The following is a 25,383-nucleotide window of genomic DNA, read 5'->3' as shown; positions in this document are numbered from 1 at the left end:
CCATATGGGCGCCGGTTCTAATCCCAGCAGCTCCACTTCCATCCAGCTCCCTGCTTGTGGCCTGAGAAAGCAGTCAAGGACGGCCCAATGCATTGGGACACTGCACCTGCAAGGGAGACCCGGAAGAGGTTCCTGGTTCCCAGCTTCAGATTGGCACAGCACCGGCCACTGCGGTCACTTGGGGAGTGAATCATTGGACGGAAGATCTTCCTCTCTGTCTCTCCTCTCTGTATATCTGACTTTGTAATAAAAATAAATAAATCTTTAAAAAAATTTTTCATACCTCTAAAAAGTGCTAAGAAAAAGCGCTCTGGGTGTAATGGGGTTCTTGAACATTATTATGAAACATGGAGCAGGAAGCAGAATTTGTTTTCATGAGACTCAGGTTGCATTCATATCCCCAAAGCCTGAGGGTCAACTCCTTTAAATGGTGCCTGGATGCTCTAATGCTACCAGGCAGCCACGGGGATTATAATAAGGCTACATGTCCTTATGCTGTTACTGATGAGATCAACTAGTTTCCCTTAATAGGTCAAATAGCCACCCCCCCCCCGGCCACGGTGAACTAACCGGGACTAACAGTGGTCACCACCACAGCACTGCTGCAAGCAAGTTGACAGCACGCCTTTCTCCAGCTCTTTTTTCTCTAAGATGTTTCTGGTCTCGGCCTGGCCTAGCCCCAGCTGCTAGGGCTATTCAAGAGTGAACTGGCAGATAAAAGACCTATCCCTGTCTCTCCCTAACTATGCTTTCAAATAAATAAATCTTCATATATATATACCTATATATGTGTATATATATACATATATACATATAAATATATATAAATATGTGTGTATACAGACACACCTCTCCAGTTCTGACCCCTACAGCATGTCAGATGTGTCAGGGCATCTCAGATGGCTCAAGTAGTTGGGTTCCTGACACCAACATGCAAGTCCCTAGGCTTCATTCCTAGACCCTGGTTCTGACCCTATGGTTATATTCTCCCAAATCTTCCCCTCCACTGCCTTGCAAAAAACTAAGTCATATTCTAGGATGTACTATGAAAGTTCATGATTTCTGTTGATTTAGAGCAACACAAATGTTCATTTCCCAAGCTCCAAAATGCTCAGAATTCTTTCACCTAAACCTCAATTAACGACTAAGCCAAAGGCCTTTAGGCATTCAGGCACTTGCTCTAGGGCAGTGGTGCTAGGCAGAAATGCCGCAGAGGCCTCAGCAAGGGCAGAGAACAAAAATGGAGATGACTTGCCAGGCAGACCCACTTTTAGGATTTAGATATCGGAATTTTGGTTAAGACATCCACTGACAAAAACTTTGATAGCCCTAAATGCAAAGCAAATCTGTAAAATGGGATGCTAACTACACAGTGTACCACTGAAGTAACTAAGGTGCCCAAAATCAGTCATTTAGGAAGTTAGGCAGCTGGGACTATCCAGAAGTCCTCTGTCCTTACTTTCCACTACTCTGCTAGAGCTCAGAATGCCATTTGCTGTTTATAACATAAGTGAGAAGCACAACGTAGATCTCCAAGGCTTCCAAACGCATTCAGGAGCGAAAATGTGGTCGTTACTATGACATGCAAGACCACCTGCAATTCAGCCTCTGGCTCCTTCAGTCTTATCTGCCCACAGCCCCTACGACACACACAGCACCACTACCTGAGCATCTCATAAGGGCTCAAACACTCACAAGCTGTTTGTGTTGGGGGATGAGGGGGCTGAAAGCTTTGTAGGAAACGGAATTAAAAGTTAAGGGAGCAGGCATCTAGCTAACAGTTAAGATGCCCATGGACCACATGAAGGTGCCTGAGCTCAGGATTGCTGGCACAGGCTCAGGAGTCTAGCTGAGAGGCAGCTGTGATGGCTCAGGAATTAGATTCCTGTCGCATTCCTAGACCGTGGCCCTACCCTCAGTCCAGTCTGACTGCTGTAGAATCTAGGGAGTAAATCAAAGGAATGACACCCCTCTATCTCTCTGCCTCGCAAACAAAATAATAATTCTTATTTATTAAAATATTGGCTATTAAATATTATAAAATATACTTTATATAAATATACATAATATAAATACTTAATATTGAATATTAAAATAATTTTTAGAAGTCAGGGCAGGCTGGCAGGCTATTCCTCCAGCTGAGGCACTGGTATCCCATATGGGTGCTGGTTCGTGTCCCAGCTGCTCCACTTCCTATCCAGCTCCTTGCTTAGGGCCTGGGAAAGCAGCATAGGGTAGCTTGAGTCCTTGGGTCTCTGTACCCATATGAGACACCAGGAAAAAGCTCCTAGCCCCTAGCCCCTGGCCCCTGGCCCCTGATCCCTGGCTCCTGGCTCCGGATTGGCCCAGCTCTGGTGTTGCAGTTATTTGGGGAGTGAACCAGTGAATAGATCTGTCTCTGTCTCTCTCTGACTTTCAACTAAAATAAATAAACCTTAAAAGGAAAAAAAAAGTCAATTTTAGTACAAAAAGTTTCTGAAAAATCAAAGCACGGTTTTATCATAACACATCTTTCACAAACTCTTTAAAATGCCCTTGATCTATTTCAGAATGGCAGGGCAGCGCACTAAGCTTTACTTGCTATGCTGTTGCCCCTGGGACCATTACCAGTGTGACCCTTTCACAGAATGAACAGATATCAAGGAGCTTGCCCCAACACCTAGGGCAAGTAGTGGTGCACAAACTCAGACCCAGGTCTGTTCTAACTGCAGAGCACAGTTACCCAGCCTACAGTGTGTTCTTTCTCTTAACAAAGCCCTACTCATTCACGACACATCTAGACAAGCACTTGGCAAAGAGTAGGTACTTCAGGGATGTTTGCTGAATGAATGGGTAAGTGAAGGAACAAATGCCTCCTCCTCTCTGGAGGCTTCTCTGGCTCCTGAAACTCGGCTGCTCTCTCCACGGTGTCATAAGACTCCTTTCAAACACCTATTACGGGGCTCTCCCCAGTGGTATTCTATGCTTTCCACTGACACGGGTACGCATTACCCACTGAGCTGGAACCTTGTTCTGCCCATCTCCGAATTCCCAGGCCCCCAACATACGCCTGGCTTTTAACAAGCAGTCACTAAGCTTCTTAACTGAATGAAATTCCCTGAGGAGGAGGAGAGATGAGTCAGCAACTCATGACTCATAGTAAACCTTCTTTTTTTCCCCAGAGAAATAAACAATATTCAGAGTTGTGATATACTCAAATGTGTGCTCTATAAATAATTCTAGGTTTCAAATATCATCTTCAGAGGCATCTAAATGTAACACATTCAACACATATTTATGAATAATCTAAATACCTACAGATAACAATTCTAAGGAGCTTGCAGCCCAGACAAGGAGACAAAACACAGTAAAATGTAAACAAACATGAACTGTCATGAGGAGATAAATGATGAGGTACCATATAGTCAGTAAAACAAAATGATGTGGGTTTACAAACTGAAGATATCATCCAGGCTAAGCATGGTCGCACCTCTCAGTGGACAGTCTCCAATCAGATCCTGCCTGGCCAGCAGCAAAATGGGAATAGGGACAGTACAATGTGTTTTCCATAAAAAGATGTTTAACTCAATTATAAAAACACTCCATAATCTAGTATGATATTCTTCCTGCCTTTTTGACATAAAAATAATGGGCACAAGAAGTAAGCATTTTGGGAGCCAGTGCTGTGAGTAAAGATGGGCCTGGCGTGATGGCCTAGTGGCTAAATCCTCCCCTGGCATTTGCCAGGATCCCATACAGTCGCTGGTTCAAATCCTGGCTGCTTCACAACCCTTCCAACTTCCTGTTTGTGGCCTGGAAAGGCAGTAGAGGACCGCCCAAAGCCTTGGGACCCTGCACCTGCATGGGAGACATGGAGGAGGCTCCTGGCTACTGGCTTTGGATCTGCTCAACTCTGGCCATTGCAGCCACATGATGAGTGAACCAGCAGATGGAGGATCTTTCTCTCTGTAAATCTGTCGTTCAATAAAAATAAACAAATCTTTTTTAAAAAAGGGAGTAAAGATACCATCCACAATGCAAGCATCCCATCTGAGTGCTACTTTGAGTCCTGGTTGCTTTATTTCCAACCCAGCTCCCTGTTAATGCACCTGGGAAAGCAGCAGATGATGGCCCATGTGCTTGGGTCCTGTCACTCACGTGGGAGACCTGGCTGGAACCCAACCCCAGACCAAGCCCTAGCCATTAAAGTCATTTCTTTCTTTCTGATGAATAGTAACTAAATCAGCCAGACTAGAACTTGGAAAAACTGCAGCTATAAACCCTGTTTCTGGCAATAAGCCAGGCCAAGCACTCTTCTACTATTCCACTGAAACAACCAGAAACAATAGATTTTATTTTCAATCTTCCCAAATAAACAGTAACGAGTGCGCACAAAAATGAAGATTTAGATGAAGAAGTGAAGACAGAAAATATTATTAGAGTAACCATAAGCCAGGTTTCTCCTTGAAGGCCAAAGCAAGCTTCACTCCCCTGGCCTAACATGGCCCCAGGAATAAAGACAAAATTTAGGTTGAGCCTGGGACAGAAAGTATAATCAACATCATTCTTGTGTCCTTCAAATTGGGACGATGGGGTCACCCCAACTAGGCTGCAGCACCCACCCCTGTGCAGAGCTAGGGCAAGGGGCAGGTCAGACCAGACTAGGTAGCAAGCAAGAATAGGGGCTAGGTGTAGCCTAGAACAGGCTAGGCCATAGCACCCACTAGTAAGCACAACAACCAGTGCTGGGGGCCAGGCAGAGAGGTTCTTTGGAGACACCCCAACTAGACCACAGTGCCCATTGGTGCAAATAAAAGCTGGGCCTGGGGTGTGCTAGCCTTTACTAGGCTGCAGCACCCTCCAGTTCACTTGAGAGTCAGGCTGGGGACAGCACTGACCAGGCAGTTACAGCAACTGGTGTGTGCACTGGCTGGTATAGGAGACAGATGGAGTCTGATCCTGCAACAGCTGGCACATATAAGAGCAAGATCTGATGACTTCCCAAGTGACGTTTCTTGGAGGGCTCCCCAACTAGACTACTGGGCATAATACTCAACTTCAGGGAAAGTCACAGACATGTAGTCCAAGCCTGGAACACATCTCTGGAGGCCATCCTCTGTTGCTGACTCTTGTACAAAAACAGAGAGCCTACCTGATGAACATGAAAGACAAGAGAGGCAGCCCAGCTAAAACAACAGAAGACTTCAGATATCTCATCAAAAATGGAAAAAAAAAAAAAAAGAACAGGTTGAACAACACTCCAGGCCAGGCTCTACAACAAGCACCTAGTTCTGTGGGCACACTGAAGTAGACACAGACAACCAACAGGCCTTACAATATCTCACTTTGGGTATAACTAAGCTGACAACTTCTCAGAACAATCAAGACCACGCAAGCAATACGCTCGGAACATTCTTCCCCACATCGGGGCCTCAACGGTGAAACTAAATGACCATCTGCACCCCAGGGAGCTGATGCAATGTGATAGCAAGGAGCAGTGCACATTCTCCTCCTTGCTACCCTCACCTTACCCCAACTCACCCCTCCTCACTTTTGTAATAAACATTAAAATAAAATTTAAAAAAATTTTTTAAGTTGCGATTATGAAGGTGATCTCAAGTACACATCTCAGGAACAATAATAAAAGCCACTGCCTACAAACTTGGTAATGAGAATGAGAGGGACCTACTCCTTCAAAATCAACCAGAAGCTGACCTTCACAGAGAACTGCTACCCTATTTGAATGGCTAAAATAACTTCAACCAGAAATTTCAGTTGTAGAGACCCCAAAATAAAAGTGGCCACAAGAAAATGACCAGCATATACAAAAAATTCCACTAAAAAACTCACTTTCAAGTCAATTTCAAAAGCTTTCTCAGGCTTGGCACAGTAGCCTAGCGGCTAAAGTCCTCGCCTGGCATCTGCCAGGATCCCATATAGGCACTGGTTCTAATCCTGGCAGCTCCACTTTCCATTCAACTCCCTGCCTGTGGCCTGGGAAAACAGCCCAGGACGCTTTGGGACCTGTACCAACATGGGAGACCTAGTGGAAGCTCCTGGCTCCTGGCTTCAAATAGGCTTAGCTCCAGCCACTACAGCCACTTGAGGAGTGAATTAGTGGATGGAATATATTTCCTTTCTGTCTCTCCTCCTCTCTGTATATCTGACATTCCAATTAAAATAAATAAATAAATAAATACAGAGGGCACTCTGCCACTTTCTTCTCTCTGAGCTCCTACTGTTATGCTTACGTTACAGACTAGGCTGTTAAGCCTCAGCTTTCAGGCCAACAGGACAACAACAAAGATAGAGCTTCAAGGAAACTGAAGAGTTGGTAGAGGTGAACTCAGGAAGACGACCCAGTAAGATTGCTTTTGAATTCCCAGGGTCCTCCCTGAGCCTACAAGCGATGTATGAAGGTACTCTGGCTCTGCATTCTCATCAACACTTGATGTTGTCCGTCGTTCTAACATTAGCCATTCTATTGAGAAGACAAGGCCTTTCTAATTGTGGTTTTAACTCATATTTTCCCAATGATGCTCGGCATTTTTTTTATGGGCCTGCTTGTCATCGGTATGTTTTCTTTGATAATGTGTCTATTCAAATCTTTGGGCATTTTTTCTTTATTGGGTTGTTCATTTCACGAAGCTGTTACAAATTCTTAAAACATGTGCACATCCACACACCCACACATCCCTATTTTATATGAAGGTAGCAGTGGAAACAGACCGGTCCCAGGAACCATTTTTTTGGAAGTCTATGGCTTCTGTTTTCATTCTATTTGTGGCATTTTTCAAAAACAAAAATTTTTAATTTGGGGAAAGTACAGTTCATTATCCTCTTACAGGTTGCTCCCTGAGTTCTAATAAGGGAGGTAAAACTTAACAGTTCTTTAATTAGAGGACTGGAAGATAAAATTACATGGAAGGGATTCAAAGAGAACTCCTAGACTGCTGCCTTGGACGAATAGCTAAATACCACACCAAGACCATCTCCTTAAAGACTATTTACTTAAAACCATCATTAAACCCAGGCCACCTTCCCTGCTTTCTATTTCCTTTGGCCTGCCAATAGCAGTCTACACTAGTTGCATAGATCACTTCTGGCCCCCAGTTTCAAGCCTTAAACCACGTTTGGCTGTGATGAGTCTGAAAACAATTCTCACAGCTTCATTCTTTTTATTTCCTAAGACTTACTTTATTTATTTGAAAGTCACAGTTACAGAGAAAATGGAAGAGACAGAAGAGGGTAAGATCGTCACAGCTGCTTCCCTCCCAAGCCGGCAACAACGGCTGGAACTCGGCAAGGCCAAAGCCAGAAGCTTCTGCGAGGTCTCCCCTGCAGGCAGCAGGAGTGCAAGCACTTCGGCTATCTTCTGCTGCTTTCCCCAGACTCTTAGCAGCAAACTGGATTGGAAGGGGAACAACTGGGAGACAGTGACTGCCCACACGGAATGCGGGTGTTTGCCAGGAGTGGATTTACTAGCTCCACCAAAACGTAGGCCCAAGCTTCATCTTTCTCATTCAGGTCAGTGATTTCCAAACATCTAACCTCTCTTGTTAGTAAAAGTGCCAGCCGACAGACATTGGAGCCTTGCTGTGTGACAGGCACTAGGCCTGTCTTCTAACTGCCCACTGCGTGTTTCTCCACAATCAAATTCATCCCACGGCCAGTTCTCTCCCTCACGCCTCCTATGAATTGTATGTTAATGCTCCCAGATGGGAAATCTTGGGATTATACTTCAGCTTCTCCCCTCTCTCCCATATTCAATTAATTTTATGGTTCTCCAACTAAGCTCCTTGAAAATGATAGTGAGGTGGAAGCTGGAGTGAAGTCTAAAAATGGCCTCCTCTCAATTTGCATGAAGAGATAAGATATACTAATAGAATCTGAAGTTTTCCTGCCACGCATTTTTCTTAAACCTTCCTCACCTGCTCCTATCAATTCTGGAATATAAAATAGTATCTGATGGGGGTGGAGGAATGTAGTTAGAAATTTAATATATAAATATTTCATAATATTCTGCATATTACCACACCTTTTAGGTACTCCATCCCCCAAGTGTGCTTCAGCATCACGGAACTAATCACCTGCAACTTCTACTCCTGCTCAATCGTTCTTTCCTGTGCAATGTGAAACTTCTCCTATGAGGAAGTCAGACTAAGGTCTGACCAATTTGCCTGAGGAAATATTAAGTAGTGGGCTATAGATAACTATATATTCCTTCCTCCTTAATTCCAGGTTATAACTAACTACTTAGTGGCACCAAAGAGAGCCCAGTTTATGAGCAGAGCAGAAACAACTTTCAATGATCAGGGTAGGGATGACTTTGTATTCTTGTCACGGCAAGCAAGACACCCGGGCTGCCTTCTCCAGCTCCACCGGCACATTCTGGAGAGCCAGCCTCTGCTGATTAGCAGTATTTACTCCACAGGCAGAGTGTAACAGCACTAGCCTAAGAAAAAGAACATAAATATAAATATTTCAAATCCCAAAGGGATTGCTAGAGCCACATGATTTGAGGAGTATGAGTTATGCTGGACCAACACAAATAGTGAGAATTAAATATATGAATGCTCCATGTGAATAAATAAGAGTATAACTTGTGTATGGAGTTGAATGGTAATTTAATTATTCAATAACTGTTAACTGAGTCCCTACTGTGTGCTACAAATCATACATGTCAGTCAAAATTTCATAGTGAGGAAGACTCATGAAGCTCACAGACAATAAAAAAGATCAAGAATAGTGACAATAACTGGGCCAATGAGCCAAGTGGCCCCAAACATGGCAAGAAGGGTAAAGGCAGATACATAGAGGAGGTTGCTCAGCCAACACCCATTTGAGCTACAGCCTCAAGAATGAAAAAAACCAAAGCAGAGGATGTGCCCTGGTGCTCAGAACGGAGCGGGGGACGGGGTGGGTGGGGAGTGGTACCCAGACAAGACAGAGACCGACTGGCATGGGGGAGCGAACACATTCCTGGTCCCACAGTCCACAGCTGCAATCCCAGGCCCCCTCCCCCGCAAAAAAAAAACCCTGTGTGTTCCTGGGCAAATAACATCTGACTTCAGTCACTGTCTTTGGAAATGCAGTAATAACACAGTTGGCCTCCATATCCACAGGTTTAATATCCAGGGATTCAATCAGTTGCAGATCAAAAATAACCCAAATACATTACGCATATACCAAACATAGACATATTTTTTTGCCATTATTCCCTGAACAACACAGTATTAACAACAACTCAAATAGCATTTACATTGTGTTAGGTATTATAAGTAATACCATCTCTCTAAAGTAAAGGGAGGATGTGTAAGTTACACACAAATGCTATAATGTTTACCAGAAAGGATCTCAGCATCCGTGGCTCTGGCTCTGGGGTTCTGCATGGGGTCCTGAAGCCGCCCACCTGTGGGGGGCAGCTGCACTTGCCTCACAGGACTCCACTGAGGAAGCAACAATACAGCGTGTGTGGCTGTCAACTCCCTACCTGTGGGCTCTGCAACTTGAGGCAACTGGACCCTCTGTTTTTCTCATCTGTAAAATGAAAACCACAACAGTACCTTCTACATAGTGTTGTTAGTGAAGATAAACTGAAAGGGTAAGTGTGGGCCCAGTGCAGAAGGTTAGTGTCTGAAGTCCTCAACTTGTATGAGCCAGGATCCCATATGGGCGCCGGTTCTAATCCCAGCTGCTTCACTTCCCATCCAGCTCCCTGCCTGTGGCCTGGGAAAGCAGTTCACGACGAACCAAAGCCTTGGGACCCTGTATCCACATGGGAGACCTGGAGAAAGCTTCTGGCTCCTGGCTTCAGATTGGCTCAGCTCCAGCCATTATGGCCACTTGGGAAGTGAACCAGCGGATCAAAGATCTTTCCCTCTGTCTCTCCTCTCTATAAATCTGCCTTTCCAATAAACAAACAACTCTAAAAACAGAGGGGTGGGCCCGGCATGGTGGCCTAGTGGCTAAAGTCCTCACCTTGAACACACCGGAATCCCATATGGGCGCCGGTTCTAATCCCGGCAGCCCTGCTTCCCATCCAGCTCCCTGCTTGTAGCCTGGGAAAGCAGCTGAGGACGGCCCAAAGCTTTGGGACCCTGCATTCGCTTGGGAGACCCAGAAGAGCTCCTGGCTCCCTGCTCCAGATCGGCGCAGTACCGGCCACTGAACTCACTTGGGGAGTGAATCATTGGATGGAAGATCTTTCTCTCTGTCTCTCCTTCTCTTTGTATATCTGACTTTGCAATAAAAATAAATAAATCTTAAAAAAAGGAGGGGTAAGTATGCAGATTTAATAAGATAACACATGTAAAGGACTTGGACTAAGTACAGGTATCCAATAAAGTTCAATGTTATGAGGAATCTCAGGATCAAAATCCCAACCATTTGTCCATGGTTCATTGTTAGGAACAAACTGTGTGAGCTTGGAGGCCAAAGGGCCTATGTGACCTTTAGCACCATGGGCTCCAATTCTCAAGAATCCAGGCCCACCTAAGTCTGGTTATCTCACAGGTGGCTCCAAGTAATAATTGAGTGGTTACCTTAATTGCTGGAGGCATGGGCTATCCAGCAAAGATAGGTAGGGAATGTGTGGCATTTCCCCCTCACCTTGCAGGCTATTGTGAATTGTCCCTTTTCAAGCTATTGTGAACGGCTCCTTATAAAAACCCTGTGAATGTGTTGTTAGGGGCTGCACTGCAGTAAAGGGTGTTGGTCCAGGCTGGTCAATCAGTCTGCAAGCTGCCTGCTCTCAACCAAGAACCCAAGGTTGGACATGCCAAGTTTGAGTAAACAAACCATCTTTGTGCACTTGCATCGACTTCAGGCTCCTGGCGATTTCTGGGGATCTCAAAATCTGAGCACAACAGTTACTGTTTCTATATGATTGGCAGACAGGAGGTCTTAAAGGGCCTAGAAGGCTGTACATGGGGAGCCTAACCTGGAAGCTTGGGGAGCAACTGAGGATCTAAAGCAATAAACTGACAAAATCAGATTTTTCCCTTTGGAAGCTCACCCTAGACACTATGCAAAGATGGGGGTGGATGAAGTGAGACTGGTGGAAGGAAGCAGGCAGGAGGAATTCCAGCTGAAAGGCAAGGCAAGAGGACGGCAACTGGGACAAGACGACAGCGGCAGGGCACATGAGTACACAAGGTAGTGAGACTTGACGTTTGTGCTTAGCAGGAGGGTAGCCTCAGCATCTTTCTGATCCCTCCTGCCCTCCTGCCCTCTACCTTCTACTAGAGATTTACAAAGTTTCCTTAATTTCCAACACTATTCTGAAACTCATTCCCAGATTAGGTCTTTAGTTCCCACCCTTTTACGTGAGCTTCTGCTCTAAATTTTAGCTGCCCTTGGAAAGCTCCCCATGAATATAACTTCATATGGAATGTAAACCAAATCAAACTGTTTCTCCAGAAAAAAAGAAATCTCAACATTCTTATTGCTAATACTAGTTCTGTCATATTTTTTTCAGTCACCCAGACTACAAACAGCTAGTACAGACAGAACTCTCCTTGCTCAAGGACATATAAAAATGAGAGGCCTGGGGCCAGAATTATGGTATACTGTCAGGTTGCCTCCTACAATACTGGCAATCAAGCTCCCTGCTAATGAGCCCAGGGAAAGCAGAAACCCTCGGGCTCCTACACCCACATGTGGAGTCCCAGATGATGCTCCTGGCTTTGGTGTGGCCCAGTCCTGGTCACTGCAGCCATTTGGAGAGTGAACAAGCAGAAGGAAGATTCTCTCTCTCTCTCTCACACACACACACACACACACTCTCTCTCTGTATCAAAGCCTTTCACATAAATCTTAAAAATAAAAGAAAAACATTTGTTAAAAAATATTGCAAGTTAGGAGAATAGAACATCCATCATCTCCTGGAAGAATATTATACCTCTGAAACATCTAATAAATATGATTCAGGAAATGAGTATCCTTAAATAGAACAGAAGGAAACACAGCCTCTGCAAAACAGGATCAGAAAGCCACAAGGAGGAAAAAGGACACACAAGAACATGACAAGAAAATCAGAGTCAAAAGCACCTAATATAAACACCAGCTAAAGTAACCTAAACAAATACAGCAATATGCAGCAAAAGTTAGTATCATGTGGCCATGGCCAAGAGTTTATCTCAGGAATGCAAGGTTGGTTTGACAACTGAAAATAAACACAATTTACTACATTAACAAGAGCAAAAAGAAGAATCATGCAACCATCTCAAGAGATACAGAAAAACCATTAATTAAGATTGAAGACCCAAATGTCCAGAGGAACTTATTCTAATCAAGTCACCTGAGAAAACCTTGAAGCTATCAACATACTTACAGTGACACAGTGAACATCTTCCCCCTGCATGCAACCTTAGGAAAACTAAGTCCATGTTCACCAATCAAACCAGAGGTCTTACACAGTGAAAAGAGGCAAGGAATAAGAGGCATACAGATCATGAAACAGGAAGTCAAATTGTGGTTATTCACAGGAAACATAATCTTAATTAAAAAAAAATCTACAAACACTTTCAGAACTACTACGTAAATTTAGCAAGAATACTAGATACAACATCAATATTTTCAACTGGTGCTATGTGCACAGTAACAGAAAATTTTTCAAGAGATATTTGCAATGACATCAAAAATCCAAACACCTATGAATAAAAGATGAGCAAAAGATGGTCAGAATCCTACATTAAAAATTACAAAACTCTAGGGCCAGCAACATGGCACAGTAAGCTAAGCTTTCATTTAATGCACTGGCATCCCATATGAGCGCCAGTTCTAATCCTAGCTGCTCCACTTCCAACCCAGCTCCCTGTTTAAGGCCTGAGAAAGCAGTCGAGGATGGCCCAAAGCTTTGGGACCCTGAGCCCGTGTGGGTGACCTGGAAGTTCCAGGTTCCCGGCATCGGATTGGCGCGTGCTGGCCCGTTGCGGCTCACTTGGGGAGTGAATCATCGGACAGAAGATCTTCCTCTCTGTCTCTCCTCCTCTGTACATCTGACTTTGTAATAAAAAATAAATAAATAAATCTTTAAAAAAAATTACTTCAACTATCAAAAGAAAAAGAGATAAAAATTCTGTTAAAAGATTAGAACTACAGTAGACATGGTAGCACAGTGGGTTGAGGCAGCCCTGGGACTCTGTATGCTGCAGGAGCACATGGTTCAAGTCCAGGCTGCTCTGTGCTTCACATCTTGTTTCCTGCTAATGTACTTACTACACTGTGTATTCAAAGAGTTCAAGTCACAAAATGAAACATTTATACTATTAAATGCTACGTATAATGTAACATTTCCTACACATAACTAAGTTCTTTTTTAAAGTTCCACTTATTTCAGGGCCAGCATTTTGGTTCAACTAGCTAATTCTCTGCCTACAAGAGCTAGCATTTCACATGCGCTCTGGTTTGTGTCCCACCTGCTCCACCTCCCTTCCAGCTCCCTGCTTATGGCCTGGAAAAGCAGTGGAGGGCAGTCCAAAGCCTTAGGACTCTGCACCCACATGGAAGACCTGGAGGAAGCTCCTAGTTCCCAGCTTCCAATCTGGCCTCAGATCAGCCCAATGCAGCCATTTGCGAAGTGAACCGGCAGATGGAAGACCTTCTCTGTGTGTCCTTCTTTCTGTAAACTTTTGAAACAAAAGCAAATATTTTCTTTTAAATCCATTTATTTGAAAGGCAGAGTTAGAGAGAGGTATCTTTCAGCCACTAGTTCATTCCCTAAATGGCTGTATCACCAAGGGTTGGACCAGGCCAAAGCCAACGGGATTTACGGGGACCCAAGACCTTGGGCCATAAACCAGGGGAATTAGCAAGGAGCTAGCTCAGAAGAGGAGCAGCTAGGACTCGAACCAGCATCTACATGGTGCTTCTACTCTGTGCTTCTGATGCACATTCCTGCTAAGGTGCTTGGGAGCCAGGAGCTAGTGGCCCAATTTAGGTTCCTGCCATCCACACAGAAGGCCCAGATTGAGTCTGGCTCCTGGGTTAGGCTTGACCCAGCCCTGTTACAGGCATTTAGGGAGTAAACCTGGGGACGGAAGAGAACTCTCCCCTTTCCTTCCCTAACTCTGCCTCTCTCCCTCTCCCCCCGCCCCTTATCATTCTGTCTTTCCAATAAATAACTCTTTAAATGAGGGGTGGGGTGGGGGTGAGGAAGGCACAACACCTGGCATGGGTGGGTGGCACAGCACGCTATTAAGTCACTGTTTAGGAGACCAGTATGCAAGCATCGCGGCTCAGACTGCCTGGGATCAGGGCCCAGCTACATTTCCAATTAGAACTTTTTATTAATGTGCCTGGGAGACAGCAGATAATGGCTCAAGTTCTTGGGATCCTGCCACCCATGTGGGGAACCCAGAAGGAGTTCCAGTCTCCTGAATTCAGCCTGACCCAAGCCCCCATTGTCCCAGACATTAAGGAGGAAATCAGAGGACAGAAGATCTCTGTCTTTCCCAGTTTCTTACTCCACAAGAAATATTTTTAAAATAAAAAGAGCAGACCAGAATAAATAATGGTAGTAGCTAAACAGATACAAATTACAATGTAAATCTTTTATAAAATAAAAATTCCCAGTATTTATGAAAGTGATAGCACAGGGCCCGGCATGGTAGCCTAGTGGTTAAAGTCCTCGCTTTGCATATGCCAGAATCCCACATAGGCAAAGGTCTGTGTCCCAGTTGCTCCACTTCCAATCCAGCTCCCTGCTTATGGCCTGGAAAAGCAGTCAAGGACAGCCCATAAGCCTTGGGACTCCGCACCCATGTGGGAGACCCAGAATAAAAAAAAAAAAAAAAAACTTAAAAGAAAGCGGAAGCACAAATGTTCTTACATATTATGGTCTAATCATCTGCACATCCTTTTCACCTTCCTTTGCTAGTAGACTGTAGAGCTTCCCTTCTCCCCAGCTGGCATGAGGGATAGTGCTTTGAAAATATCAACATCTCAATCCTCCAAATATATGCAGTAAAATATGCCACACAGCCTCTCAACATTCTCATGGGAAGGAAACACTTTGCTTAAATTTAAAAAAATAAAAAAGGAAAGAAAGGATAGCATAGAAAAGAACATAATCACTATTTTAGCTCTAAGTTATCCAGGCAATGCAATATGAATAACAGCTCCACTGACCAGGCCTCATCATCATCTAACCCTCATACCAATCCTACACGTGAATTTACTAGTTTCCTTTTACTAGTTTGAAAGCTTTGGGGCAGGGTGCCAGCGTTGTGGCATAGCGGCCATGTCCACTGGTCCACATCCAGCTGTTCCGCTACTGATCCAGTTCCCCTCTAAAGGCCTGGGAAAGCAGGAGAAACTGGTCCAAGTGCTTGGGACCCTGCACCCATGCAGGAGACCCAAAAGCAGCTCCTGGCTGTTGGATTTGGCCTGAGTCAGCACCAGTCATTGTGGCTATCTGGGGGTGAACCAGTGCATACGAAGTTCTGTCACTGTCTCTCCCTTTACCTGTGGCTCTTTTCAAATAAATCAATAAATCTTAAAGAAAAAAACTGAGGCGGCTGGCATTGTGGTATATTAGGTAAAGCTGCTGCATCCTCAGCCTTCAGTATGTACACGAATTCCAGTCTCAACAGCTCCACTTTCAGCCCAGCTCCTTGCTAAAGCACCTGGGAATGCAGCAGAGAATGGCTCAAGTGGGGCCTGGCGCACTGGCCTAGTGGCTAAAGTCCTCACCTTGAACATGCCAGGATCCCATATAGGCACCAGTTCTAATCCCAGCAGCCCCACTTCCCATCTAGCTCCCTGCTTGTGGCCTGGGAAAGGAGTCGAGGACGGCCCAAAGCCTTGGGTTTCTGCACCCGCATGGGAGACCCAGAGGAGGTTCCTGGCTCCCGGCTTTGGATCGGCGCAGCACTGGCCATTGCAGTCACTTGGAACGTGAATCATCGGACGGAAGATCTTCCTCTCTGTCTCTCCTCCTGTCTGTATATCTGACTTTGCAATAAAAATAAATAAATCTTTAAAAAAAAAATGGCTCAAGTGGATGGGCCTCTGCACCTATGTAGGACATCAGAGAAGCTCCTGACTTTGGACTGGCTCAGCCCTGGCCACTGCGATCATTTAGGAGCAAACCAGCTGACAGATTTCTTTGTGTGTCATTCCCTCTTTGTAATTCTGTCTTCATTTTTGCTTGTTTGTTTTTTTAATAGTTATTTCGTTTTATCAGAAAGTCGGATATAGACAGAGGAGGAGAAAGGAAGATCTTCCATCAGATGATTCATTCCCCAAGTGGTCACAACAGCCAGAGCTGAGCTGATCCAAAGCCAGGAACCAGGAGCCTCTTCTAGGTCTCCTGTGCAGGTGAAGGGTCCCAAGGCCTCAGGCCATCCTTGACTACTTTCCCAGGCCACAAGCAGAGAGCTGGATGGGAAGCAGGACCACCAGGACACAAACCATATGGGATCCTAGTGCACACAAGGCGAGGACTTTAGCTACTAGGCCACCGCACCGGGCCCATAACTCTGTCTTTCGGTAAGTAAAATAAATCTTTACCAAAAAAAAGGAAGGAAGGAAGGAGGAAGGAAAGGAAAAAGAAGTCCAAAATTCTGACTCTTTAAAAAAAGGAAAAAACTGAAGCTGGCAAGTTCAGGACTCAGCAGGCAACAGCGCTAGTTGATGACACTGGAGACCCCACTGCGTGCCCTCGCTGCGGTCCTGGCATTCTCCCACAGCCAAGGCCAGATCAATGCAGTCTTCCTGGACCCTTGCCCGTGGCTAAACAGAGTTCAAAAGCTGTGGTTTCTTCCTCTCTAAATCTACTGTGAACAGATTTCTCTTCAGCAACTGAGCCTAGGCCACTCAAAGCCTTACTCATCCAATAAGGCACACCCCCCCACTACGGAGCTCTCAGACTCCCTCCCCGCCTCGCTCTCTGCAGACGAAAATGCCTTCCCCCAATTATAACTTTTCACTTTTCCTCAGAAAAGCCAACACACTGTGTAACCACTCCTCACCTCACAAACACCCCATTTATAATGTAGTTTTGCTAGCCCTAGCAGGTCATCTGTGACACTTCTCTCACTTCTCACAAGTAATTTGGCACTGTCTTGTCAATTCTACCCAGAATCACTCTCCAATCCATCCCTGTTCTTTCCACTGCCCAAACCTTACATCAAGCTTTGATCCTCTGCACTGTAAACTATCACACAGCTTGAGCACACACCTGATACATACATACACACACATACATAAAGCATCACAAGGCTTCACTCTGCATTAGCAAACACAAACAGAAACTGTGAAGTTGATATGAAAATAAATATTAAGTTCTAACATTTTTCTCATACTCCAAAGGCTCATCTTTCACAAAACAGGGGTATCACTGCTCTAAACTATGCAGCCCAGGGAATCTACCAAAAATTCCACTCTGATCACATTACACACCTAACTGGACCACTCACAGCATCACAGCCCAAAGGCAAAGGCCTGCTTTTTCAACTTCATCGCCTATCATCTTCACCCACATTCCTTATATTGCAACTGTACCTTTTAGTTCCCTATGATTTTTTTTTTTTTCAGTTTCCTCTGCCTGGAATGTCCCTGCCCTTGACAGCTCATTTGAACATAACATTATCTACAAAAGAAAGGTACATTCTGAATGCTAGAATCAATTCACAGTTTGTTTGTTTGTTTTTCCATAGGAACATACATATATTTTGGACATACTTCTTATTCCTTTATTTGGCTCCTTTTCAAGCCCTAAATACAGACATGCATCACTTAACCCTGAGGAGTAGGTTCCAGGAAATGTATTATTGGGCAATTTCACCATGTGCAAACATCAGAGTGTCCTCACAAAACTGAGATGTCTACATCACTGGGTGGTACCGCCTTGTCGCCGGCCACTGCCCAAAACGTGATTACACAGCACATGACTTGACTAGGAAAGAATGACAACGAATTCCAATAAACTAGAGGAGACCAACTTTGCTGTTCTTCTTCCCTGTTTATCTTTCCAGACCCCAACAAAATCTTTTTACGCAAAAAAAGAATGTTGTAAACCCAGATATTACTTCCCCTAAGGCCAGGAAAAACACTGAAGCGTTGCAACTGCAACTAGAATTCCAGCTATAAACTTAGACACAGACCCAACACATTCCCCTGTAGCAACACTTCAGATTCTTCCTTCCCTGTTGTACCCTTCCTATCTGCCACACGACCACCCCCAGGTCGACTGTGACGGCTAGGGGAGGCATGATGGAAGGGTAGACTAAGACATTTTCCAGAAGAACCATAAAAATCCGTGTGGGGTGGGTGTTGTGAAATGGGCATCCCATTCCAATCCAGCTTCCTACTAATGCGGCTGGCTAATTGTGCTATTTAGGGACTGAACACGTAGATGAAATGTCTGGCTCTCCAGATCCCTCCGTCCCCTACCCTGTCACTCTGTCTTTTCAAGAAGGAAAGAAATCTGTTAATAAATGAAAACTCTAGCACTAACGCAGCATCACCACCCTCCTCAGGTCCTCCCAGACTCCCAGGAGCACTGCGCTGGAGACAGGGGAGAGGGCCAGGAGAGGAAGGCCCAGTCCAATTCCCAGCCTCATGATGGAGCAGGCATGTCAACAGCGCCACACAACAGGCCTTCCGGAGAAGCACGTTAGCAACACATTCGATAACTGAAAGAATATGATAGGGGCCAGCAGGCTTGCATGCTAAGCTTCTGTCTGTGGCAGCAGCATCCCATATGGGCACCAGTGTTGAGTCCCAGTGGTTCCACTCTTGATCCAGCTCCGTGCTAAAGGCCTGGGAAAGCAATGAAGAAGGGCCCAACTCCTTGGACCCCTGAACCCATGTGAGAGACCTGAAAGAAGCTCCTGGCTTCTGGCTTTGGAGCAGCCCAGCTCTGATCATTGCAGCCATTTGGGAAGTGAAAGATCTGTCTCTTCTCTCTCTCTAAAGACTAGACCAGAGCTATCATCAAAGCCGCTGTTGTTTATCTATGCTTGAAAACAATGAGATACATTTATCCCATTTTTTTTCAATTTTATTTATTTTTACCTGATAAAGAAAAAGGGAGGGTTCCCATCCACTGGTTCATTCCTCACATGCCTACAAAAGCCAGGGCTGGGTCAAAGCCAAAACCAGAAACTTAACCAGGTCTCCTACATGAGTGGCAGAAATGCAACTACTTGGAAGACTGCCACTGCCTCCCAGAGTCCATATGAGCAGGAAGCTGGAGTTGGGAGTCAGAGCTGGCACCACATCCAGGAACTCCATGACAGGAAGCAAGTGCCGTAACCACCAGCCAAACACCCGCTCCTATCCCCCACTTTCACATCAAGGCAGTTTCCACTATTCCTAACTTGGGAATCCCCTCCAACAAATTTCTTTTTCTCAGTTCAAGATCCAACCTCTTCTAAGAAACATATCTTTTATTCTCATTGTGGGTTTTCTACAGAACTTATTTGGGCCAAATCAAAGAAAGCCACAGTCAGATAACCTCTACACAAGGTAGTGTGGCCTCTTCGGAAAAGAATTAAACAACTCTTTAAAATGCTAAATGAATTATGATCCAGTAATTTCACTCCCAGGAGTACACTCCAGAATGAAAACACTTCTCCACACAAAAATGTTCAGAGCAACATTATTTATAATACTGAGAAAATGAAAACACTAAAACCTAACTGATGGATGGTAGGTCCTATGCAGCATATCCATATAATGGAATGTTTTTCAGCTACAAAAAGTCATGAAACACATACATTCCAACATGGACAAGCCTCAAAACCACTGTACTAAGTTAAAGAAGCCAGACACAAAGGGCTACCTATGATGCCATTTATATGAAATTCACAGAAAGCCCAGAGTAAACAATTCAAACACAAGTTTATTTGGATGCAAAAAAATTAAATTGAAATCCATGCATCATTTCCTCATTGTACACATTTGCCATGAACTTTCTGATCAACCTGTCAGAGATTAGTGATTGCCCAAGCCGGGACAGCTCTAGGGCATGAGAAGCCACTGACAGATCTGAAGGCTTCTCTCTGAGGAGCCGACAATGTTCTGGAATTCAGTGGTTAAGAAAAAAATCATTTTGTGGATACATTAAAGAAACATTTAATATGAAACTTTCAAGGTGGGTTTTATAGTATGTGAATTCTCTTACCAAAGCAGTTTCAGGAACTCCCACCCCTTTCAATGCCTTGTCCAAGTCCATCCCTCTGACGTCAGCTCAGGCCTTTCTGCTACCAGCCATTACTTCAGTGCACTGGCCTCCCATTGGTTCCTGAAATGTGTCTAGGGTTCCCTGGCTGAAGACCTGCGCCCGGAATAAAAAGTCTTGGCCCATACCCTTACAGGACTCGCACTGCCTTATCTGTTACATCTTAGCTCAAACGTAATCTCCACAGTGAGCTCTTCCCGCAGGCCTGCTAAATAAAACCAGGATTTTAACTATTCAGACGTAGCTAGCCACTCCTATCAGGGGCCATGTTCCTTTCCAGCACCTGCACATAGCTTTATAGAAATTCCCTTGCTTTCTTTTGGTCAGGCCTACCAGGTTAAGCACCATCAGAGAAGAAATGTGCCTGCGTTGTTCTCCATGGTCACACCCAAAGTCCAGGACAACTTCTGGCATTTTAAGTGCCTAATAAGTGATCAGGATTTAATTTCCCTAGTATGTCCTGTCCTCACACATCCTGCTCTCGCACATACACAACAACCAGCACTGCCCTACTCTTTCCAACAGAAACACTGTCTCCTTAAGGAACTTCTCCTGCTCCCCCGGACAGTCGCTCCTTTACTTCTTCATCAATGCATCCTGAGCTCAAGCTCTACCATCATAGAAACTATGTGACTGTTTTCCAGTGTTGTGGTGTTCAAGGTAAGGGAGAGCCTACAAGAGTTTGTTTTTGTCAGACATACGTATCTACTACTTTAGAAAGCAGTAAAGCCAAGAAAAATCTGTTCATTTTTGTGACCCTGGTACTAAGCATACTGCTAGGCACAGTACCATGTCTTCAATTATGATAGTGATGGCTAACCCTTTATGAAAGTGCTTAATATGCACCTAACACTCTCCTTGGAACTATAGGTGAATGAGTGGGCATATTTATTGTCATCAACCCAGGAGAGGTCACGGCCTGATGGGAGCGGAAGCCAGGTAAGCAGGAGAAGACAGAAGGCCCACCACCTCGAGACCCACTTGGTTACCCCCTGTTCCCGGAGCCCATAAATGTCAGGTTCCTTCAAGCTCACTTAGAATACTTCCTTCGATTACTCACAGCCCACTTCCTGCCCTGGGTGCCTGGAAGCAATTCCTGAGATGTCACCACAAGCAATATTAAACTGCCACACAGTTTCCTGCTGTGTGTCTGCATTATCAGTTAAATGGCTTCATATTAACCACACTGCGGTCCACTGGGATCACTCAAACACTAAATAAGATTTAAACATACCTGCCAAAGATGGTCAGCTTCCAGCACTCCCTTCAGCCCTCAAGGGAAATGTCTGCTTGGGTTAAGGGTTTAGGTTTCCAGAGACCTCCTGCCTACCAGTGACCTTTGGAGGCAAAGCAATATACCTTCCAAAAAATCAGGGGGAACTAAACACTCGTAAGGAAAAAAAAGTCTGCCTAGACCAGGGCAATCTGGGTTTCAACTTTATAACAACTCTCTCAAGGGCTCAAATGGAAAAACTTTTAACTCCACATACATTTAATCACAGAACTTAGTCAGGATCTAAACAATCACATACCAGGCACTGAGGCTGACACAGGGAAATGAATGACAAGTGAGTCCTTGCTCTCCAAGTTTATGTCCAGCTTAGTATGGGAAGCAGACGAGGAGCTTAGACTGGCCACCATCACAGCAATAAATACAAGGGGCCAGAGAAAGCAAGGGAAGGAACACTTGGCCTAGGCTGGGAGAAGGGCAGTAAGTGGAAGGTGGGCGATGGGCAACTGGCATGACGGCCGGCTTCTGGGTGATGGCATCTGATCTCAGGCCTGGATGCTCCCATTCTCTGCTCCGAGAGACATGGTTAATAAGTAATAGCATGGCAGAGTCCCTAAACTGAGGATGTAGTTAGGGTTAAGCATTACCATGGTGCCTGATAGATTCTGCTCGACCAGTCTCAGCCAGAACCTCTGCACAAGTGCTCAGGCTCAGCACTTGGGCCTGGCAACGCACCTGCTTTAACCGTGGACTGTACAAGACACCAGCCCCACAATCACACACACGATGGTTTTTCATCAACTTTTATTTTAATAATGCGACAATGTTCAGGCCTGCTCTGCGTGTTCACAGTCTTAATTCCTTGATCATTGAAACTTTCTTCGCCACTACCCGAAAGATACCTTTCTCTGACATGGTTAGTATATAATATACCAGCTTTTCTTAGTTTTTTGATAAAGAAGGTGAAGAGGAAAACTACACAGCCACGAGTGTTTTAACACAGGCCTGGCATTCCTGTACGTACAGTGGTCCTGCAACCTGGACACGGGGTCTTCATCTGAAAAACGGGGTTGAAGGTGGTAGTCTAAGCAAAGTGTCACAGTTGGCATGAAAAAGAGCTGGAATTTGAACTTAGATCTAGATCTGATTACACACTGTCACAGCACCCAAGATAAGCTAGAGAAAACAGAGGCAGCCTCAGAGCGCTCCTGCTGGAGGGCCCCAGGACCCAGGGCCTGCTCCCCACCCCCAAAGCTGTCCTACACAATGGAGCCTGCACACTGAGCTCTCATCCCAGCAGGTGAACACCAGAGCCCACGCGCTCCACAGGCACAATGGACAGGCCAGTAGTAACCAAAGCACTCTTCTCCAGCAAGTAGGGCAGCCGTTCAACACAGGACTTCCTTGCCACCTACCCATGCCATTCCCAGCTGCAGGCAGATGTTGTAGGCTCCAGTCACTGGAAACCACGGTGCTTCCTAACTTCTGAGCGTCCAGACAGTTCAATGAAGGGTTCCCCAAGACATGAGAAATGCATTCATCAACCTGCTGCTTACAAGAGCCAGACACCTACAGCTGGTTGTCTGAATGTGAATGCCGGCTCTGGCAACTGTCACCTCCCATCAGGCAAGTTTCTGGACTTCTCTTTCACAGGAAGAGTAAGCCCTCACAACACACTCTGCGACTGCAAGGTAACTTTCAGAAAGTGTTTCTAAGTGCTACTGAAACCCAAGTCTACAGTTCTGACTAGAAAGCAGCGACTAAACACAGAGGGCCTCCCTGCTCCCAATGCATCACACACTGCTGGCACTGAAGTGTCAAATAAATGATCAGGCTTTTATTTCCCCTAATACATCCCGTCCTCACACATCCTGCTCTCTCTCAACTAGATCACTAAACTTTACATTTCTACAAACTTAAAGGATTAACAGCACAGTCACTTAACTTCCACTTTCATTCCTAGAAGCAATCTTTCCTAGCTCCCTTGAGCAGGGCCACTGTGTCACACATCAGACACATTCTGTCAATGGGAAAGCCCAACCATCCAGGGGCCTGTGAGGCTGGGCAAAGGTCACCCTGCCCGCATCCCCTGGTCCGAAGATGTAATGCTTGAATAGTTACTAGTCTTCGCCCTAGAGGCCCTTCCCTTTCCAGCCTTCCCTAGCACAAGTTTCAAACTGCTGAAATAAACACATTCCAAAAAGTTTGCTGTAAGTGTCAAGTGTCCTATGTAAGCTGTTTCGTGGCAAACCCTCTGCTGTCAACTCAGCTTTTAAATGCCCTTAAACAATCCTGTTAGTCATAGAGGAAAAGTGAACATTTGTTAGTGATTAGAGATAAAGCAGCTCATGTGCCGGCTGAGGAAGGGAGAGGCCAGTAGAGGACCTGGCTGTGAGGGGAGATACACAGTCCAGAGCCACACGCCCAAACTGGAGCTCAGAAAAGTTGCACTTTCCAAAGTCAACTTTGGGTCTTAGAAGGAGAGCAACAACGTTTCCACGGCTGCTGAAGTTACACGTATCAACCATTTCCACTCAACACTGACCCCACACGGGGCACCCCAGGTGAATGAATGAGGCAGGGGAGTTAGCAGATTGGATTACAAAACCCTGCCAATAACAATCAAGATCAGGTGCACGGTTACAACGCGAAGGCATCTTCCTTCACAGTTTTTGGCCCTGACTGTGTCGAAGCTTTCGCAGTTAGGGGGGTGCCGAAGGAGGAGAGGGAAGGGCCTTCCTCCTCAGGCCACCCAGACCTTACACCCAGAGCGGCCCCTCCCTGCAAGACCTCACACGACTTCTCAGGGCCCCCCCCGCCGCAGGCCTCAGGAAGCCATCCACACGGCAACCTCGCCGAGCTGCCAACTCTCAGGGGACCCCAAACACACCCATGTGGCGAGTTGCTTAAGGAGATTTCCCAGTCCCCCTCCCGACAGTTGTAGGACCATTTTCAGGGGCTTCTGGAAACCCCAGGGAGGAAGGAGGCCACCTTGTGAGCTCAGCAGTTTCCGCCCTCAGGTGAGGAGCGGGCACCTGACCACCGGCGCCAGCCCACCCCAGCGCACACCGCGGCCCCGCGCCTCCCCGGATCGCCATGGCAACCGTCCCCTTCCCCGCGTGACGCCAGCTCGCAGGGCGCCCCTCGGGTCTCGGCAACAAGTCTCCCCCCTCCCCGCGCGGCCCGCGGCCTGCAGCCCTGGCCCGGCCTCGCCGCCCCGCGCCCGGCCCGGCTCCGCCCGGCCGCACTCACTTGATCCTGGAGCCCATGGTCCCCGGGCCTCCTCATGGGCCCGCGGGCCCCGCTTGGCGCTGCGCTGCCCGCCCGCCCGTGGCCGACCGGCCTCCCTCTGGCGCTCTCCCCGCCCCTTCCTCCCTTCCCTCAGGCTGGGGCCCGCCCGCTCGAGGCTCGCTCCCTCGCCGCCGCTGCCGCCGCCTCCCGGGGTTAATGCACTCGCTCCAACCCGGCGAACGCCATGGTCGCCGGCGCGCGTCCCCGGCGCGCGCCGCCCCCGCCGCCCCCTCCCGCCTGCCCGCCCGCGGCGCGCGGGGCCTGCTGGGAAGTGTAGTTCGCGCTCGTGAGGGAGGCGGGGCGGCGGGAGGGGGCGGACCCGCGCATCCGCCTTCACCTTCTGCCTGTATGGGACCTCTAGAGGTTGCGACTTCCTGGTGGAGGGCCAGGAAGATCCCTACTTCAGGGTTGTCCCGTAGACACCTCCAACACAGGTCCTCCTGAACACACCCTAATCCAGTCTTGGAGACCACCCGGGTCTCCCTGTAGGGATTCCTCCCTTCCAGCTGCTCTCCCGCGCAGGCCTCCATGAAAACACAAGTTTTTCCCTTTGAAAACCCCATGCCTGAAGTTTCCCACTGGCATACATTTGGCATGGGTCAGGGGCAGACCAGGCTGAACCAGTTCACGTCATCCACTGGCGAATCCGAGCACCAGAACAGAGTGTGGGTCGAGCCAGGTTCGGTCGCGA

General features: G+C 46.4%; 1 protein-coding gene across 9 annotated transcripts in view; it reads right to left on the bottom strand.

Annotated features, from left to right (window-relative positions):
- The window catches only part of DENND1A (DENN domain containing 1A), a 496,909-nt gene extending 472,015 nt beyond the window's left edge, over window positions 1–24,894 (bottom strand). For 4 of the 9 annotated variants that reach the window (XM_058672452.1, XM_058672453.1, XM_058672455.1 and 1 more), the window contains exon 1: window positions 24,654–24,894. In XM_058672452.1, the coding sequence (XP_058528435.1) occupies window positions 24,654–24,670 (17 nt within the window). In that variant the 5' untranslated portion in view covers window positions 24,671–24,894. The remainder of the gene's footprint in view (window positions 1–24,653) is intronic. The other 5 variants (XR_009246616.1, XM_058672457.1, XM_058672458.1 and 2 more) reach the window with 3 other exon arrangements.
- Between the last annotated feature and the right edge of the window lie 489 nt (window positions 24,895–25,383).

Source organism: Ochotona princeps, chromosome 14 (assembly GCF_030435755.1).
Source record: "Ochotona princeps isolate mOchPri1 chromosome 14, mOchPri1.hap1, whole genome shotgun sequence".
Lineage (NCBI taxonomy): Eukaryota > Metazoa > Chordata > Mammalia > Lagomorpha > Ochotonidae > Ochotona > Ochotona princeps.
This window is presented reverse-complemented; position numbering and strand designations above follow the sequence as displayed.